This window comes from Nelusetta ayraudi, unplaced genomic scaffold (genome assembly GCF_046127955.1).
Source record: "Nelusetta ayraudi isolate G7.1 ecotype Tasmania unplaced genomic scaffold, CSIRO-AGI_Nayr_v1 ptg000042l, whole genome shotgun sequence".
In the NCBI taxonomy this organism is placed as follows: Eukaryota; Metazoa; Chordata; class Actinopteri; order Tetraodontiformes; family Monacanthidae; genus Nelusetta; species Nelusetta ayraudi.
In genome coordinates, this window is record NW_027466092.1 from 15,950,085 (window position 1) to 15,965,000 (window position 14,916).

Here is a 14,916-nt window from a genome sequence, read left to right on the forward strand (position 1 = left end):
AGTTTCAAATCATCGGTTTAAATGAAAGGGCTCGTCCGGGATTTGAACCCAGGACCTCTCGCACCCTAAGCGAGAATCATACCCCTAGACCAACGAGCCATACATATGTTTGTTGTTTCTTTTTCAGTGGAGAAGGGATACATTCTTCATTTACAACAGATAGGACTTTCAATGAGCAGTTTCAACCAATGGGCTTGTCCAGGTTTTAAACGAGGGACCTCTTCCACCTGAAGAGAGATTTATACCCCGAGACCAGCGAGCGCAACATGTGGTCTTTCTTTCATCAGAACAGATATAAATTCTTCATTTACCGCAACTACAGTTTCAAATCATCGGTTTAAATGAAAGGGCTCGTCCGGGATTTGAACCCGGGACCTCTCGCACCCGAAGCGAGAATCATACCCCTAGACCAACGAGCCCTAGATGTGGTCCTTTTTAGATGTGAAAAACAATCTTCAGTTACAAAGACTAAAGTTTAGAATAAGCTGTTCCTATTAATGGGCTCGTCCGGGATTTGAACCCGGGACCTGTCGCACCCAAAGCGAGAATCATACCCCTAGACCAACGAGCCATACATATGTTTGTTGTTTCTTTTTCAGTGGAGAAGGGATACATTCTTCATTTACAATAGCAAGAACTTTCAATGAGCAGTTTCAACCAATGGGCTTGTCCAGGTTTTGAACGAGGGACCTGTTCCACCTGAAGAGAGATTTATACCCCGAGACCAGCGAGCGCAACATGTGGTCTTTCTTTCATCAGAGCAGATATAAATTCTTCATTTGCCGCAAATACAGTTTGAAATCATCGGTTTAAATGAAAGGGCTCATCCGGGATTTGAACCCGGGACCTCTCGCACCCTAAGCGATAATCATACCCCTAGACCAACGAGCCATACATATGTTTGTTGTTTCTTTTTCAGTGGAGAAGGGATACATTCTTCATTTACAACAGATAGGACTTTCAATGAGCAGTTTCAACCAATGGGCTTGTCCAGGTTTTAAACGAGGGACCTCTTCCACCTGAAGAGAGATTTATACCCCAAGACCAGCGAGCTCAACATGTGGTCTTTCTTTCATCAGAGCAGATATAAATTCTTCATTTACCGCAAATACAGTTTCAAATCATCGGTTTAAATGAAAGGGCTCATCCGGGATTTGAACCCGGGACCTCTCGCACCCTAAGCGAGAATCATACCCCTAGACCAACGAGCCCTAGACATAATTATTTTTCAGCAAAGAAGAGAAAATATCTAATCTTATCACAACAATGGTTTTTAAATAAAGAATGCTGCTTTTCATTGAATGACAAAAATGAGCCAAAATGCTGTGCTACCTTTAGAAACACACATCCAGAGACTGGAGATGCTGGGGATTGAACCCTGGACCTTGTACATGCAAAGCACACGCTCTACCACTGAGCTACATCCCCTCTTTTGCCAGCTAAATATAGTACTCTTACATTGAATGAAGCTCGTTCAAACTAGCGCAAGAAAAAATCTATGACTTTCACTTCATTGAGTGGACTGTCATATCTGTATGGGAAACGTTGCCTTACTTGCCTCAACTAGCACAACCGAGTCAAACACATGAACGTTTTTCAGAGGAGGAGAAACAAATGCGTTGAGCTTTCTCCTCAGAAAGAGGCAGTTTCAACCAATGGGCTTGTCCAGGTTTTGAACGAGGGACCTCTTCCACCTGAAGAGAGATTTATACCCCGAGACCAGCGAGCGCAACATGTGGTCTTTCTTTCATCAGAGCAGATATAAATTCTTCATTTACCGCAACTACAGTTTCAAATCATCGGTTTAAATGAAAGGGCTCGTCCGGGATTTGAACCCGGGACCTCTCGCACCCGAAGCGAGAATCATACCCCTAGACCAACGAGCCCTAGATGTGGTCCTTTTTAGATGTGAAAAACAATCTTCAGTTACAAAGACTAAAGTTTAGAATAAGCTGTTCCTATTAATGGGCTCGTCCAGGATTTTAACCCGGGACCTCTCGCACCCAAAGCGAGAATCATACCCCTAGACCAACGAGCCATACATATGTTTGTTGTTTCTTTTTCAGTGGAGAAGGGATACATTCTTCATTTACAACAGCAAGAACTTTAAATGAGCAGTTTCAACCAATGGGCTTGTCCAGGTTTTGAACGAGGGACCTGTTCCACCTGAAGAGAGATTTATACCCCGAGACCAGCGAGCGCAACATGTGGTCTTTCTTTCATCAGAGCAGATAGAAATTCTTCATTTACCGCAAATACAGTTTCAAATCATCGGTTTAAATGAAAGGGCTCATCCGGGATTTGAACCCGGGACCTCTCGCACCCTAAGCGAGAATCATACCCCTAGACCAACGAGCCCTAGACATAATTATTTTTCAGCAAAGAAGAGAAAATATCTAATCTTATCACAACAATGGTTTTTAAATAAAGAATGCTGCTTTTCATTGAATGACAAAAATGAGCCAAAATGCTGTGCTACCTTTAGAAACACACATCCAGAGACTGGAGATGCTGGGGATTGAACCCTGGACCTTGTACATGCAAAGCACACGCTCTACCACTGAGCTACATCCCCTCTTTTGCCAGCTAAATATAGTACTCTTACATTGAATGAAGCTCGTTCAAACTAGCGCAAGAAAAAATCTATGACTTTCACTTCATTGAGTGGACTGTCGTATCTGTATGGGAAACGTTGCCTTACTTGCCTCCACTAGCACAACCGAGTCAAACACATTAACGTTTTTCAGAGGAGGAGAAACAAATGCGTTGTGCTTTCTCCTCAGAAAGAGGCAGTTTCAACCAATGGGCTTGTCCAGGTTTTGAACGAGGGACCTCTTCCACCTGAAGAGAGATTTATACCCCGAGACCAGCGAGCGCAACATGTGGTCTTTCTTTCATCAGAGCAGATATAAATTCTTCATTTACCGCAACTACAGTTTCAAATCATCGGTTTAAATGAAAGGGCTCGTCCGGGATTTGAACCCGGGACCTCTCGCACCCGAATCGAGAATCATACCCCTAGACCAACTAGCCCTAGACATAATTATTTTTCAGCAAAGAAGAGAAAATATCTAATCTTATCACAACAATGGTTTTTAAATAAAGAATGCTGCTTTTCATTGAATGACAAAAATGAGCCAAAATGCTGTGCTACCTTTAGAAACACACATCCAGAGACTGGAGATGCTGGGGATTGAACCCTGGACCTTGTACATGCAAAGCACACGCTCTACCACTGAGCTACATCCCCTCTTTTGCCAGTTAAATATAGTACTCTTACATTGAATGAAGCTCGTTCAAACTAGCGCAAGAAAAAATCTATGACTTTCACTTCATTGAGTGGACTGTCGTATCTGTATGGGAAACGTTGCCTTACTTGCCTCCACTAGCACAACCGAGTCAAACACATGAACGTTTTTCAGAGGAGGAGAAACAAATGCGTTGCGCTTTCTCCTCAGAAAGAGGCAGTTTCAACCAATGGGCTTGTCCAGGTTTTGAACGAGGGACCTCTTTCACCTGAAGAGAGATTTATACCCCGAGACCAGCGAGCGCAACATGTGGTCTTTCTTTCATCAGAGCAGATATAAATTCTTCATTTACCGCAACTACAGTTTCAAATCATCGGTTTAAATGAAAGGGCTCGTCCGGGATTTGAACCCGGGACCTCTCGCACCCGAATCGAGAATCATACCCCTAGACCAACGAGCCCTAGATGTGGTCCTTTTTAGGTGTGAAAAACAATCTTCAGTTACAAAGACTAAAGTTTAGAATAAGCTGTTCCTATTAATGGGCTCGTCCGGGATTCTTCAGTTACAAAGACTAAAGATTAGAATACACTGTTCCTATTAATGGGCTCGTCCGGGATTTAAACCCGGGACCTCTCGCACCCAAAGCGAGAATCATACCCCTAGACCAACGAGCCATACATATGTTTGTTGTTTCTTTTTCAGTGGAGAAGGGATACATTCTTCATTTACAATAGCAAGAACTTTCAATGAGCAGTTTCAACCAATGGGCTTGTCCAGGTTTTGAACGAGGGACCTGTTCCACCTGAAGAGAGATTTATACCCCGAGACCAGCGAGCCCTAGACATAATTATTTTTCAGCAAAGAAGAGAAAATATCTAATCTTATCACAACAATGGTTTTTAAATAAAGAATGCTGCTTTTCATTGAATGACAAAAATGAGCCAAAATGCTGTGCTACCTTTAGAAACACACATCCAGAGACTGGAGATGCTGGGGATTGAACCCTGGACCTTGTACATGCAAAGCACACGCTCTACCACTGAGCTACATCCCCTCTTTTGCCAGCTAAATATAGTACTCTTACATTGAATGAAGCTCGTTCAAACTAGCGCAAGAAAAAATCTATGACTTTCACTTCATTGAGTGGACTGTCTTATCTGTATGGGAAACGTTGCCTTACTTGCCTCTACTAGCACAACCGAGTCAAACACATGAACGTTTTTCAGAGGAGGAGAAACAAATGCGTTGCGCTTTCTCCTCAGAAAGAGGCAGTTTCAACCAATGGGCTTGTCCAGGTTTTGAACGAGGGACCTCTTTCACCTGAAGAGAGATTTATACCCCGAGACCAGCGAGCGCAACATGTGGTCTTTCTTTCATCAGAGCAGATATAAATTCTTCATTTACCGCAACTACAGTTTCAAATCATCGGTTTAAATGAAAGGGCTCGTCCGGGATTTGAACCCGGGACCTCTCGCACCCGAAGCGAGAATCATACCCCTAGACCAACGAGCCCTAGTTGTGGTCCTTTTTAGATGTGAAAAACAATCTTCAGTTACAAAGACTAAAGTTTAGAATACACTGTTCCTATTAATGGGCTCGTCCGGGATTTGAACCCGGGACCTCTCGCACCCAAAGCGAGAATCATACCCCTAGACCAACGAGCCCTAGATGTGGTCCTTTTTAGATGTGAAAAACAATCTTCAGTTACAAAGACTAAAGTTTAGAATAAGCTGTTCATATTAATGGGCTCGTCCGGGATTTTAACCCGGGACCTCTCGCACCCAAAGCGAGAATCATACCCCTAGACCAACGAGCCATACATATGTTTGTTGTTTCTTTTTCAGTGGAGAAGGGATACATTCTTCATTTACAACAGATAGGACTTTCAATGAGCAGTTTCAACCAATGGGCTTGTCCAGGTTTTGGACGAGGGACCTGTTCCACCTGAAGAGAGATTTATACCCCGAGACCAGCGAGCGCAACATGTGGTCTTTCTTTCATCAGAGCAGATATAAATTCTTCATTTACCGCAAATACAGTTTCAAATCATCAGTTTAAATGAAAGGGCTCGTCCGGGATTTGAACCCGGGACCTCTCGCACCCTAAGCGAGAATCATACCCCTAGACCAACGAGCCCTAGACATAATTATTTTTCAGCAAAGAAGAGAAAATATCTAATCTTATCACAACAATGGTTTTTAAATAAAGAATGCTGCTTTTCATTGAATGACAAAAATGAGCCAAAATGCTGTGCTACCTTTAGAAACACACATCCAGAGACTGGAGATTCTGGGGATTGAACCCTGGACCTTGTACATGCAAAGCACACGCTCTACCACTGAGCTACATCCCCTCTTTTGCCAGCTAAATATAGTACTCTTACATTGAATGAAGCTCGTTCAAACTAGCGCAAGAAAAAATCTATGACTTTCACTTCATTGAGTGGACTGTCGTATCTGTATGGGAAACGTTGCCTTACTTGCCTCCACTAGCACAACCGAGTCAAACACATGAACGTTTTTCAGAGGAGGAGAAACAAATGCGTTGCGCTTTCTCCTCAGAAAGAGGCAGTTTCAACCAATGGGCTTGTCCAGGTTTTGAACGAGGGACCTCTTTCACCTGAAGAGAGATTTATACCCCGAGACCAGCGAGCGCAACATGTGGTCTTTCTTTCATCAGAGCAGATATAAATTCTTCATTTACCGCAACTACAGTTTCAAATCATCGGTTTAAATGAAAGGGCTCGTCCGGGATTTGAACCCGGGACCTCTCGCACCCGAAGCGAGAATCATACCCCTAGACCAACGAGCCCTAGTTGTGGTCCTTTTTAGATGTGAAAAACAATCTTCAGTTACAAAACTAAAGTTTAGAATACACTGTTCCTATTAATGGGCTCGTCCGGGATTTGAACCCAGGACCTCTCGCACCCAAAGCGAGAATCATACCCCTAGACCAACGAGCCCTAGATGTGGTCCTTTTTAGATGTGAAAAACAATCTTCAGTTACAAAGACTAAAGTTTAGAATGAGCTGTTCCTATTAATGGGCTCGTCCGGGATTTGAACCCGGGACCTCTCGCACCCAAAGCGAGAATCATACCCCTAGACCAACGAGCCATACATATGTTTGTTGTTTCTTTTTCAGTGGAGAAGGGATACATTCTTCATTTACAACAGATAGGACTTTCAATGAGCAGTTTCAACCAATGTTTGTTGTTTATTTTTCAGTGGAGAAGGGATACATTCTTCATTTACAACAGATAGGACTTTCAATGAGCAGTTTCAACCAATGGGCTTGTCCAGGTTTTAAACGAGGGACCTCTTCCACCTGAAGAGAGATTTATACCTCAAGACCAGCGAGCTCAACATGTGGTCTTTCTTTCATCAGAGCAGATATAAATTCTTCATTTACCGCAAATACAGTTTCAAATCATCGGTTTAAATGAAAGGGCTCATCCGGGATTTGAACCCGGGACCTCTCGCACCCTCAGCGAGAAACATACCCCTAGACCAACGAGCCCTAGACATAATTATTTTTCAGCAAAGAAGAGAAAATATCTAATCTTATCACAACAATGGTTTTTAAATAAAGAATGCTGCTTTTCATTGAATGACAAAAATGAGCCAAAATGCTGTGCTACCTTTAGAAACACACATCCAGAGACTGGAGATGCTGGGGATTGAACCCTGGACCTTGTACATGCAAAGCACACGCTCTACCACTGAGCTACATCCCCTCTTTTGCCAGCTAAATATAGTACTCTTACATTGAATGAAGCTCGTTCAAACTAGCGCAAGAAAAAATCTATGACTTTCACTTCATTGAGTGGACAGGTGGCTGTCGTATCTGTATGGGAAACGTTGCCTTACTTGCCTCCACTAGCACAACCGAGTCAAACACATGAACGTTTTTCAGAGGAGGAGAAACAAATGCGTTGCGCTTTCTCCTCAGAAAGAGGCAGTTTCAACCAATGGGCTTGTCCAGGTTTTGAACGAGGGACCTCTTCCACCTGAAGAGAGATTTATACCCCGAGACCAGCGAGCGCAACATGTGGTCTTTCTTTCATCAGAGCAGATATAAATTCTTCATTTACCGCAACTACAGTTTCAAATCATCGGTTTAAATGAAAGGGCTCGTCCGGGATTTGAACCCGGGACCTCTCGCACCCGAAGCGAGAATCATACCCCTAGACCAACGAGCCCTAGATGTGGTCCTTTTTAGATGTGAAAAACAATCTTCAGTTACAAAGACTAAAGTTTAGAATAATCTGTTCCTATTAATGGGCTCGTCCGGGATTTGAACCCGGGACCTCTCGCACCCAAAGCGAGAATCATACCCCTAGACCAACGAGCCATACATATGTTTGTTGTTTCTTTTTCAGTGGAGAAGGGATACATTCTTCATTTACAACAGCTAGGACTGTCAATGAGCAGTTTCAACCAATGGGCTTGTCCAGGTTTTAAACGAGGGACCTCTTCCACCTGAAGAAAGATTTATACCCCGAGACCAGCGAGCTCAACATGTGGTCTTTCTTTCATCAGAGCAGATATAAATTCTTCATTTACCGCATTTGGTCTTTCTTTCATCAGAGCAGATATAAATTCTTCATTTACAGCAACTACAGTTTCAAATCATCGGTTTAAATGAAAGGGCTCGTCCGGGATTTGAACCCTGGACCTCTCGCACCCAAAGCGAGAATCATACCCCTAGACCAACGAGCCCTAGATATGGTCCTTTTTAGATGTGAAAAACAATCTTCAGTTACAAAGACTAAAGTTTAGAATAAGCTGTTCCTATTAATGGGCTCGTCCAGGATTTTAACCCGGGACCTCTCGCACCCAAAGCAAGAATCATACCCCTAGACCAACGAGCCATACATATGTTTGTTGTTTCTTTTTCAGTGGAGAAGGGATACATTCTTCATTTACAACAGCAAGAACTTTAAATGAGCAGTTTCAACCAATGGGATTGTCCAGGTTTTAAATGAGGGACCTCTTCCACCTGAAGAGAGATTTATACCCCGAGACCAGCGAGCTCAACATGTGGTCTTTCTTTCATCAGAGCAGATATAAATTCTTCATTTACCGCAAATACAGTTTCAAATCATCGGTTTAAATGAAAGGGCTCATCCGGGATTTGAACCCGGGACCTCTCACACCCTAAGCGAGAATCATACCCCTAGACCAACGAGCCATACATATGTTTGTTGTTTCTTTTTCAGTGGAGAAGGGATACATTCTTCATTTACAACAGCTAGGACTGTCAATGAGCAGTTTCAACCAATGGGCTTGTCCAGGTTTTAAACGAGGGACCTCTTCCACCTGAAGAAAGATTTATACCCCGAGACCAGCGAGCTCAACATGTGGTCTTTCTTTCATCAGAGCAGATATAAATTCTTCATTTACCGCATTTGGTCTTTCTTTCATCAGAGCAGATATAAATTCTTCATTTACAGCAACTACAGTTTCAAATCATCGGTTTAAATGAAAGGGCTCGTCCGGGATTTGAACCCTGGACCTCTCGCACCCAAAGCGAGAATCATACCCCTAGACCAACGAGCCCTAGATATGGTCCTTTTTAGATGTGAAAAACAATCTTCAGTTACAAAGACTAAAGTTTAGAATAAGCTGTTCCTATTAATGGGCTCGTCCGGGATTTGAACCCGGGACCTCTCGCACCCAAAGCAAGAATCATACCCCTAGACCAACGAGCCATACATATGTTTGTTGTTTCTTTTTCAGTGGAGAAGGGATACATTCTTCATTTACAACAGCAAGAACTTTAAATGAGCAGTTTCAACCAATGGGATTGTCCAGGTTTTAAATGAGGGACCTCTTCCACCTGAAGAGAGATTTATACCCCGAGACCAGCGAGCTCAACATGTAGTCTTTCTTTCATCAGAGCAGATATAAATTCTTCATTTACCGCAAATACAGTTTCAAATCATCGGTTTAAATGAAAGGGCTCATCCGGGATTTGAACCCGGGACCTCTCACACCCTAAGCGAGAATCATACCCCTAGACCAACGAGCCATACATATGTTTGTTGTTTCTTTTTCAGTGGAGAAGGGATACATTCTTCATTTACAACAGCTAGGAGTGTCAATGAGCAGTTTCAACCAATGGGCTTGTCCAGGTTTTAAACGAGGGACCTCTTCCACCTGAAGAAAGATTTATACCCCGAGACCAGCGAGCTCAACATGTGGTCTTTCTTTCATCAGAGCAGATATAAATTCTTCATTTACCGCATTTGGTCTTTCTTTCATCAGAGCAGATATAAATTCTTCATTTACAGCAACTACAGTTTCAAATCATCGGTTTAAATGAAAGGGCTCGTCCGGGATTTGAACCCTGGACCTCTCGTACCCAAAGCGAGAATCATACCCCTAGACCAACGAGCCCTAGATATGGTCCTTTTTAGATGTGAAAAACAATCTTCAGTTACAAAGACTAAAGTTTAGAATAAGCTGTTCCTATTAATGGGCTCGTCCGGGATTTGAACCCGGGACCTCTCGCACCCAAAGCAAGAATCATACCCCTAGACCAACGAGCCATACATATGTTTGTTGTTTCTTTTTCAGTGGAGAAGGGATACATTCTTCATTTACAACAGCAAGAACTTTAAATGAGCAGTTTCAACCAATGGGATTGTCCAGGTTTTAAATGAGGGACCTCTTCCACCTGAAGAGAGATTTATACCCCGAGACCAGCGAGCTCAACATGTAGTCTTTCTTTCATCAGAGCAGATATAAATTCTTCATTTACCGCAAATACAGTTTCAAATCATCGGTTTAAATGAAAGGGCTCATCCGGGATTTGAACCCGGGACCTCTCACACCCTAAGCGAGAATCATACCCCTAGACCAACGAGCCCTAGACATAATTATTTTTCAGCAAAGAAGAGAAAATATCTAATCTTATCACAACAATGGTTTTTAAATAAAGAATGACGCTTTTCATTGAATGACAAAAATGAGCCAAAATGCTGTGCTACCTTTAGAAACACACATCCAGAGACTGGAGATGCTGGGGATTGAACCCAGGACCTTGTACATGCAAAGCACACGCTCTACCACTGAGCTACATCCCCTCTTTTGCCAGCTAAATATAGTACTCTTACATTGAATGAAGCTCGTTCAAACTAGCGCAAGAAAAAATCTATGACTTTCACTTCATTGAGTGGACTGTCGTATCTGTATGGGAAACGTTGCCTTACTTGCCTCCACTAGCACAACCGAGTCAAACACATGAACGTTTTTCAGAGGAGGAGAAACAAATGCGTTGAGCTTTCTCCTCAGAAAGAGGCAGTTTCAACCAATGGGCTTGTCCAGGTTTTGAACGAGGGACCTCTTCCACCTGAAGAGAGATTTATACCCCGAGACCAGCGAGCGCAACATGTGGTCTTTCTTTCATCAGAGCAGATATAAATTCTTCATTTACCGCAACTACAGTTTCAAATCATCGGTTTAAATGAAAGGGCTCGTCCGGGATTTGAACCCGGGACCTCTCGCACCCAAAGCGAGAATCATACCCCTAGACCAACGAGCCATACATATGTTTGTTGTTTCTTTTTCAGTGGAGAAGGGATACATTCTTCATTTACAATAGCAAGAACTTTCAATGAGCAGTTTCAACCAATGGGCTTGTCCAGGTTTTGAACGAGGGACCTGTTCCACCTGAAGAGAGATTTATACCCCGAGACCAGCGAGCGCAACATGTGGTCTTTCTTTCATCAGAGCAGATATAAATTCTTCATTTACCGCAACTACAGTTTCAAATCATCGGTTTAAATGAAAGGGCTCGTCCGGGATTTGAACCCGGGACCTCTCGCACCCGAAGCGAGAATCATACCCCTAGACCAACGAGCCCTAGATGTGGTCCTTTTTAGATGTGAAAAACAATCTTCAGTTACAAAGACTAAAGTTTAGAATAAGCTGTTCCTATTAATGGGCTCGTCCGGGATTTGAACCCGGGACCTCTCGCACCCTAAGCGAGAATCATACCCCTAGACCAACGAGCCCTAGACATAATTATTTTTCAGCAAAGAAGAGAAAATATCTAATCTTATCACAACAATGGTTTTTAAATAAAGAATGACGCTTTTCATTGAATGACAAAAATGAGCCAAAATGCTGTGCTACCTTTAGAAACACACATCCAGAGACTGGAGATGCTGGGGATTGAACCCAGGACCTTGTACATGCAAAGCACACGCTCTACCACTGAGCTACATCCCCTCTTTTGCCAGCTAAATATAGTACTCTTACATTGAATGAAGCTCGTTCAAACTAGCGCAAGAAAAAATCTATGACTTTCACTTCATTGAGTGGACTGTCGTATCTGTATGGGAAACGTTGCCTTACTTGCCTCCACTAGCACAACCGAGTCAAACACATGAACGTTTTTCAGAGGAGGAGAAACAAATGCGTTGAGCTTTCTCCTCAGAAAGAGGCAGTTTCAACCAATGGGCTTGTCCAGGTTTTGAACGAGGGACCTCTTCCACCTGAAGAGAGATTTATACCCCGAGACCAGCGAGCGCAACATGTGGTCTTTCTTTCATCAGAGCAGATATAAATTCTTCATTTATCAAATCATCGGTTTAAATGAAAGGTATTTAGGCGGTATTCGGATGTCGAAACGGATTTGGACTGTTTGCACTTGGTCATTTCATGCGTTTTTCGTATTCCGATTGGCAAAAAACACATGAAATGACCAAGTGCAAACAGGGCCTTACACAACCCATACAACCTTTAGAAATATCTTCTTCTCGCTTCTCCAATGGTATGGCAATCACTGTTATGGTTAAGGTCAAAAAAGTATCTAAGCTTGGTAGCTTAGAGAGTCAGTTGCAGTTTGTTGATTCCATCACATAATAAAAATCTGTTAAACTTTACGGTTTATGTGTGTGTGTGTGTGTGTGTTAAAATGAACTAGACCGATAGAAATTGGACAGAATGTATTTATTAGCTTTAATTGTGAATGGGACAAACACACGCACGCACGCACGCACGCACGCACACATACGCACACACACGCACACACATATAACTCATAGAATAAATGCCTATGTGACTAAAAATGTGACATTTTTATATATAGGTATATATTTTATGTTAATATTGTAAGTTATTGTTGTAAAATAATCTAAATAAAAATCACAATTTAAAAGATGGATGTTGTTGTTGTGACATAAATTTTAGAATTGAATGTGATTATCAGGGCACGTCCCCCGAACCCTTTCGCTGCTGACGTCAAAAGTGGGCGTACTACTCGGCCTTTCAACGCATTCCATAGCTGTAGGTCAGTTTGATGCCACGTGACAACCGTTAACCAATTGCAGGGGAGCGCACCAGTGGAGGGGGGCGTGGAAGCGAATAGCGGTGACGTTACATCACGAAGTGTGCCGTGTTGTCACCAGCTGTTGTCTGTGAGGACGGAGGAAAAGTGTCCGTGTCTCGGCTTTTCGTGAAACCGGGAGCCGGCCGCGGCACTCAGCAGCACGGCGGGAGCTCCGGGAAGACACCGGAAGTGTGACCGAAAGAACAGAATGTCGCCGGTGGTCAAATGAAAATGCCAATTGCATTATTGAGGCCATCAATCAGGGAGTGAAAAAATAACAGCAACAACGAAACTGATAACGGACTCCCAACGCTGGAGTTAAACCCACTTTTGACTGCAGTGAGTATTTTCTATTTTTCCCTGTATTGCTGAAATCTATTACATGAACTTTATTGGCTGCTGCTGTGCGGAGGAACTCACAGAGGAGTCTTACGTTATGCATAATCTTGTTACCGCTTTAATTTGGGGGCTCACAGGCAGCACCAAGCGCCTTCGTTGTTTCCACTGACTTTCTGTGTCCTAACTCGCCCTGTGACTTGACTCTGTCTTACAAATAAGCTAATTTCTAATTTAGCCCGTGTTCCGTTGATACCATGGCCCCAGGACAATGTTGGCTTCTGATTGGCTGGCAGGTGTCCGTTAAAGTCGCCGTAGAGCGCGTCTTATCAGTGGTGGACGATGATGGAAACTCCAATGTGTATGTGCTTCACACCACGTCATGTCATAACGTTATATCCGTCTTTAATATCCTCTCCAAAAGCATGAGACACTGTTCGACGTTTGTCGAGACAACAAGTTTGACTAATTTCACCCTGAAGCGCACTTGGCTTGAAGTGAGATGGTTTAACTCAACTTCCAAACGTCTTATTTGAGATAACAATTTCGAAGCTATTATTTTCCCTCAGAGTCGCTACTCACTGTCTTAACTGGAGAATCTGTCTACCTCTATTCCAAACATGCACAGGCCCCAAAATGATCAGGGTTTTATAGTTAAGGATACTCCGTGATCTGCTAGTCTAAATTAGTTTGATTTATACAAATAATTGGACGGCAAAAAATAAACGTGCAATGTTTTGCAGACAGTGAACATACCATCAGACAATTGCTCTGACATTGCTTTTAACAAACCTGGTTGTTTTGGAGGATATTGGAGACGTCCCTGTGCACCATGAACGTGGGTACGGCACACAGCGAGGTGAACCCCAACACACGAGTGATGAACAGCAGAGGGATGTGGCTGTCCTACATCCTGGGCATCGGCCTGCTGCACGTCATCCTGCTCAGCATCCCCTTCGCCAGCGTGCCCGTGGTCTGGACCCTCACCAACCTCATCCACAATTTGGTCAGTGCAGCAGGAGGTGCTAAAAGCTGGCAGCAGCAGGAAAATACTATTTTCGTCTGAAATTGTGATAATTTTTTAGCCCCAGTTATCAAGGAAAAGTCCACTGATGTGTCTTAATACAGTCGTGAGGCATTTCCTACACTTCAAATATTTTAGTTGTATCTATGAGGAAGCTTCTTTTTTGGTGCTCTACCTGTCCTGCTTGATGTTGGAGGCTCACACCTTTCGCCCTCTTGCTTTTGGCAGTGCATGTACCTGCTCCTGCACACGGTCAAAGGCACGCCGTTCGAGACGCCGGACCAGGGCAAGGCCCGGCTGCTCACGCACTGGGAGCAGATGGACTACGGAGTGCAGTTCACCGCCTCGAGGAAGTTCCTCACCATCACACCTATTGTGCTGTAAGTGTCTCGCCACGAACGAACATTCGGCTCTCTGCAAAGGTTGAGCACATCCACGTGCACACAAAGAAACAAGTAGAGTAGAACGTGACAGAGTGAATGTTGTCATTTTTGGCAAAGCGACATGCTGAAACCTTTTGCTACTTCTACTCAGCGTCTGTCGTTGATGCTCGCATATTAGCGGAGCTTAAACTTTATCAGGGGCCCTCGCTGCCCTCATTACTGCTTTTTTCATGTCCTTATTAGTCAGCGAAGTTCTGCAGGTATTAAGCTCTTTGGTCTCTGGAGCTTGATTTCACAGCTCAGTGCTGAACATTTTCTTGAGAGCAGTTTTTGCACATGCACGCTACACTACTGAATACAGATGTCTGCTGTGCAGTACTCTGTATAAGTCCTGCAGAGTTGCTGACGCAGGCCTAATGAGGTATTAGAAGAATGTTAAATACCTCTATTTAGTCGCAATTACCTCATACCTGTCCATACATCATAATTCAGTTACACAGCAATTGGAAAACAGCATGGCAGCGATTGTGAATGATGTAATATAATTTAGCTCTCTCTGAATGTGTGATGCCAGTTTCCATCCAGCAT

General features: G+C 43.3%; 1 protein-coding gene and 38 non-coding genes across 41 annotated transcripts in view; 1 reads left to right on the top strand and 38 right to left on the bottom strand.

Annotated features, from left to right (window-relative positions):
- Positions 1–27: 27 nt before the first annotated feature.
- On the bottom strand, positions 28–99 carry trnap-agg (transfer RNA proline (anticodon AGG)). The gene has a single exon. It is a non-coding gene; the product is annotated as a tRNA-Pro (tRNA).
- Positions 100–347: 248 nt separating this feature from the next.
- trnap-cgg (transfer RNA proline (anticodon CGG)) lies at positions 348–419 on the bottom strand. Its single transcript has one exon. It is a non-coding gene; the product is annotated as a tRNA-Pro (tRNA).
- An 80-nt stretch (positions 420–499) lies between these two features.
- Positions 500–571, bottom strand: trnap-ugg (transfer RNA proline (anticodon UGG)). The gene has a single exon. It is a non-coding gene; the product is annotated as a tRNA-Pro (tRNA).
- Positions 572–819: 248 nt separating this feature from the next.
- Positions 820–891, bottom strand: trnap-agg (transfer RNA proline (anticodon AGG)). The gene has a single exon. It is a non-coding gene; the product is annotated as a tRNA-Pro (tRNA).
- A 248-nt stretch (positions 892–1,139) lies between these two features.
- trnap-agg (transfer RNA proline (anticodon AGG)) lies at positions 1,140–1,211 on the bottom strand. Its single transcript has one exon. It is a non-coding gene; the product is annotated as a tRNA-Pro (tRNA).
- Positions 1,212–1,356: 145 nt separating this feature from the next.
- On the bottom strand, positions 1,357–1,428 carry trnaa-ugc (transfer RNA alanine (anticodon UGC)). The gene has a single exon. It is a non-coding gene; the product is annotated as a tRNA-Ala (tRNA).
- A 386-nt stretch (positions 1,429–1,814) lies between these two features.
- Positions 1,815–1,886, bottom strand: trnap-cgg (transfer RNA proline (anticodon CGG)). Its single transcript has one exon. It is a non-coding gene; the product is annotated as a tRNA-Pro (tRNA).
- An 80-nt stretch (positions 1,887–1,966) lies between these two features.
- On the bottom strand, positions 1,967–2,038 carry trnap-ugg (transfer RNA proline (anticodon UGG)). The gene has a single exon. It is a non-coding gene; the product is annotated as a tRNA-Pro (tRNA).
- Positions 2,039–2,286: 248 nt separating this feature from the next.
- On the bottom strand, positions 2,287–2,358 carry trnap-agg (transfer RNA proline (anticodon AGG)). Its single transcript has one exon. It is a non-coding gene; the product is annotated as a tRNA-Pro (tRNA).
- Positions 2,359–2,503: 145 nt separating this feature from the next.
- On the bottom strand, positions 2,504–2,575 carry trnaa-ugc (transfer RNA alanine (anticodon UGC)). Its single transcript has one exon. It is a non-coding gene; the product is annotated as a tRNA-Ala (tRNA).
- A 603-nt stretch (positions 2,576–3,178) lies between these two features.
- Positions 3,179–3,250, bottom strand: trnaa-ugc (transfer RNA alanine (anticodon UGC)). The gene has a single exon. It is a non-coding gene; the product is annotated as a tRNA-Ala (tRNA).
- Positions 3,251–3,636: 386 nt separating this feature from the next.
- On the bottom strand, positions 3,637–3,708 carry trnap-cgg (transfer RNA proline (anticodon CGG)). The gene has a single exon. It is a non-coding gene; the product is annotated as a tRNA-Pro (tRNA).
- Positions 3,709–3,850: 142 nt separating this feature from the next.
- Positions 3,851–3,922, bottom strand: trnap-ugg (transfer RNA proline (anticodon UGG)). Its single transcript has one exon. It is a non-coding gene; the product is annotated as a tRNA-Pro (tRNA).
- A 308-nt stretch (positions 3,923–4,230) lies between these two features.
- trnaa-ugc (transfer RNA alanine (anticodon UGC)) lies at positions 4,231–4,302 on the bottom strand. The gene has a single exon. It is a non-coding gene; the product is annotated as a tRNA-Ala (tRNA).
- A 386-nt stretch (positions 4,303–4,688) lies between these two features.
- On the bottom strand, positions 4,689–4,760 carry trnap-cgg (transfer RNA proline (anticodon CGG)). Its single transcript has one exon. It is a non-coding gene; the product is annotated as a tRNA-Pro (tRNA).
- An 80-nt stretch (positions 4,761–4,840) lies between these two features.
- On the bottom strand, positions 4,841–4,912 carry trnap-ugg (transfer RNA proline (anticodon UGG)). The gene has a single exon. It is a non-coding gene; the product is annotated as a tRNA-Pro (tRNA).
- Positions 4,913–4,992: 80 nt separating this feature from the next.
- trnap-ugg (transfer RNA proline (anticodon UGG)) lies at positions 4,993–5,064 on the bottom strand. The gene has a single exon. It is a non-coding gene; the product is annotated as a tRNA-Pro (tRNA).
- Positions 5,065–5,312: 248 nt separating this feature from the next.
- trnap-agg (transfer RNA proline (anticodon AGG)) lies at positions 5,313–5,384 on the bottom strand. The gene has a single exon. It is a non-coding gene; the product is annotated as a tRNA-Pro (tRNA).
- A 145-nt stretch (positions 5,385–5,529) lies between these two features.
- trnaa-ugc (transfer RNA alanine (anticodon UGC)) lies at positions 5,530–5,601 on the bottom strand. The gene has a single exon. It is a non-coding gene; the product is annotated as a tRNA-Ala (tRNA).
- A 386-nt stretch (positions 5,602–5,987) lies between these two features.
- trnap-cgg (transfer RNA proline (anticodon CGG)) lies at positions 5,988–6,059 on the bottom strand. Its single transcript has one exon. It is a non-coding gene; the product is annotated as a tRNA-Pro (tRNA).
- A 79-nt stretch (positions 6,060–6,138) lies between these two features.
- Positions 6,139–6,210, bottom strand: trnap-ugg (transfer RNA proline (anticodon UGG)). The gene has a single exon. It is a non-coding gene; the product is annotated as a tRNA-Pro (tRNA).
- An 80-nt stretch (positions 6,211–6,290) lies between these two features.
- trnap-ugg (transfer RNA proline (anticodon UGG)) lies at positions 6,291–6,362 on the bottom strand. The gene has a single exon. It is a non-coding gene; the product is annotated as a tRNA-Pro (tRNA).
- A 548-nt stretch (positions 6,363–6,910) lies between these two features.
- trnaa-ugc (transfer RNA alanine (anticodon UGC)) lies at positions 6,911–6,982 on the bottom strand. The gene has a single exon. It is a non-coding gene; the product is annotated as a tRNA-Ala (tRNA).
- Positions 6,983–7,375: 393 nt separating this feature from the next.
- On the bottom strand, positions 7,376–7,447 carry trnap-cgg (transfer RNA proline (anticodon CGG)). The gene has a single exon. It is a non-coding gene; the product is annotated as a tRNA-Pro (tRNA).
- An 80-nt stretch (positions 7,448–7,527) lies between these two features.
- trnap-ugg (transfer RNA proline (anticodon UGG)) lies at positions 7,528–7,599 on the bottom strand. The gene has a single exon. It is a non-coding gene; the product is annotated as a tRNA-Pro (tRNA).
- A 296-nt stretch (positions 7,600–7,895) lies between these two features.
- Positions 7,896–7,967, bottom strand: trnap-ugg (transfer RNA proline (anticodon UGG)). The gene has a single exon. It is a non-coding gene; the product is annotated as a tRNA-Pro (tRNA).
- Positions 7,968–8,367: 400 nt separating this feature from the next.
- trnap-agg (transfer RNA proline (anticodon AGG)) lies at positions 8,368–8,439 on the bottom strand. Its single transcript has one exon. It is a non-coding gene; the product is annotated as a tRNA-Pro (tRNA).
- Positions 8,440–8,735: 296 nt separating this feature from the next.
- Positions 8,736–8,807, bottom strand: trnap-ugg (transfer RNA proline (anticodon UGG)). The gene has a single exon. It is a non-coding gene; the product is annotated as a tRNA-Pro (tRNA).
- Positions 8,808–8,887: 80 nt separating this feature from the next.
- Positions 8,888–8,959, bottom strand: trnap-ugg (transfer RNA proline (anticodon UGG)). The gene has a single exon. It is a non-coding gene; the product is annotated as a tRNA-Pro (tRNA).
- A 248-nt stretch (positions 8,960–9,207) lies between these two features.
- trnap-agg (transfer RNA proline (anticodon AGG)) lies at positions 9,208–9,279 on the bottom strand. Its single transcript has one exon. It is a non-coding gene; the product is annotated as a tRNA-Pro (tRNA).
- A 296-nt stretch (positions 9,280–9,575) lies between these two features.
- trnap-ugg (transfer RNA proline (anticodon UGG)) lies at positions 9,576–9,647 on the bottom strand. The gene has a single exon. It is a non-coding gene; the product is annotated as a tRNA-Pro (tRNA).
- An 80-nt stretch (positions 9,648–9,727) lies between these two features.
- Positions 9,728–9,799, bottom strand: trnap-ugg (transfer RNA proline (anticodon UGG)). Its single transcript has one exon. It is a non-coding gene; the product is annotated as a tRNA-Pro (tRNA).
- A 248-nt stretch (positions 9,800–10,047) lies between these two features.
- trnap-agg (transfer RNA proline (anticodon AGG)) lies at positions 10,048–10,119 on the bottom strand. Its single transcript has one exon. It is a non-coding gene; the product is annotated as a tRNA-Pro (tRNA).
- Positions 10,120–10,264: 145 nt separating this feature from the next.
- On the bottom strand, positions 10,265–10,336 carry trnaa-ugc (transfer RNA alanine (anticodon UGC)). Its single transcript has one exon. It is a non-coding gene; the product is annotated as a tRNA-Ala (tRNA).
- A 386-nt stretch (positions 10,337–10,722) lies between these two features.
- Positions 10,723–10,794, bottom strand: trnap-ugg (transfer RNA proline (anticodon UGG)). Its single transcript has one exon. It is a non-coding gene; the product is annotated as a tRNA-Pro (tRNA).
- Positions 10,795–11,042: 248 nt separating this feature from the next.
- Positions 11,043–11,114, bottom strand: trnap-cgg (transfer RNA proline (anticodon CGG)). The gene has a single exon. It is a non-coding gene; the product is annotated as a tRNA-Pro (tRNA).
- Positions 11,115–11,194: 80 nt separating this feature from the next.
- Positions 11,195–11,266, bottom strand: trnap-agg (transfer RNA proline (anticodon AGG)). The gene has a single exon. It is a non-coding gene; the product is annotated as a tRNA-Pro (tRNA).
- A 145-nt stretch (positions 11,267–11,411) lies between these two features.
- On the bottom strand, positions 11,412–11,483 carry trnaa-ugc (transfer RNA alanine (anticodon UGC)). The gene has a single exon. It is a non-coding gene; the product is annotated as a tRNA-Ala (tRNA).
- A 1,149-nt stretch (positions 11,484–12,632) lies between these two features.
- LOC142893905 (ORM1-like protein 3) overlaps positions 12,633–14,916 on the top strand; it is a 3,472-nt gene continuing 1,188 nt past the window's right edge. Inside the window, exons 1-3 of one of the 3 annotated variants that reach the window (XM_076034876.1) lie at positions 12,633–12,924; positions 13,665–13,927; positions 14,174–14,325. In XM_076034876.1, the coding sequence (XP_075890991.1) occupies positions 13,754–13,927; positions 14,174–14,325 (326 nt within the window). In that variant the 5' untranslated portion in view covers positions 12,633–12,924; positions 13,665–13,753. Of the gene's footprint in view, positions 12,925–13,664; positions 13,928–14,173; positions 14,326–14,916 lie in introns of those variants that run through there. The other 2 variants (XM_076034874.1, XM_076034877.1) reach the window with 2 other exon arrangements.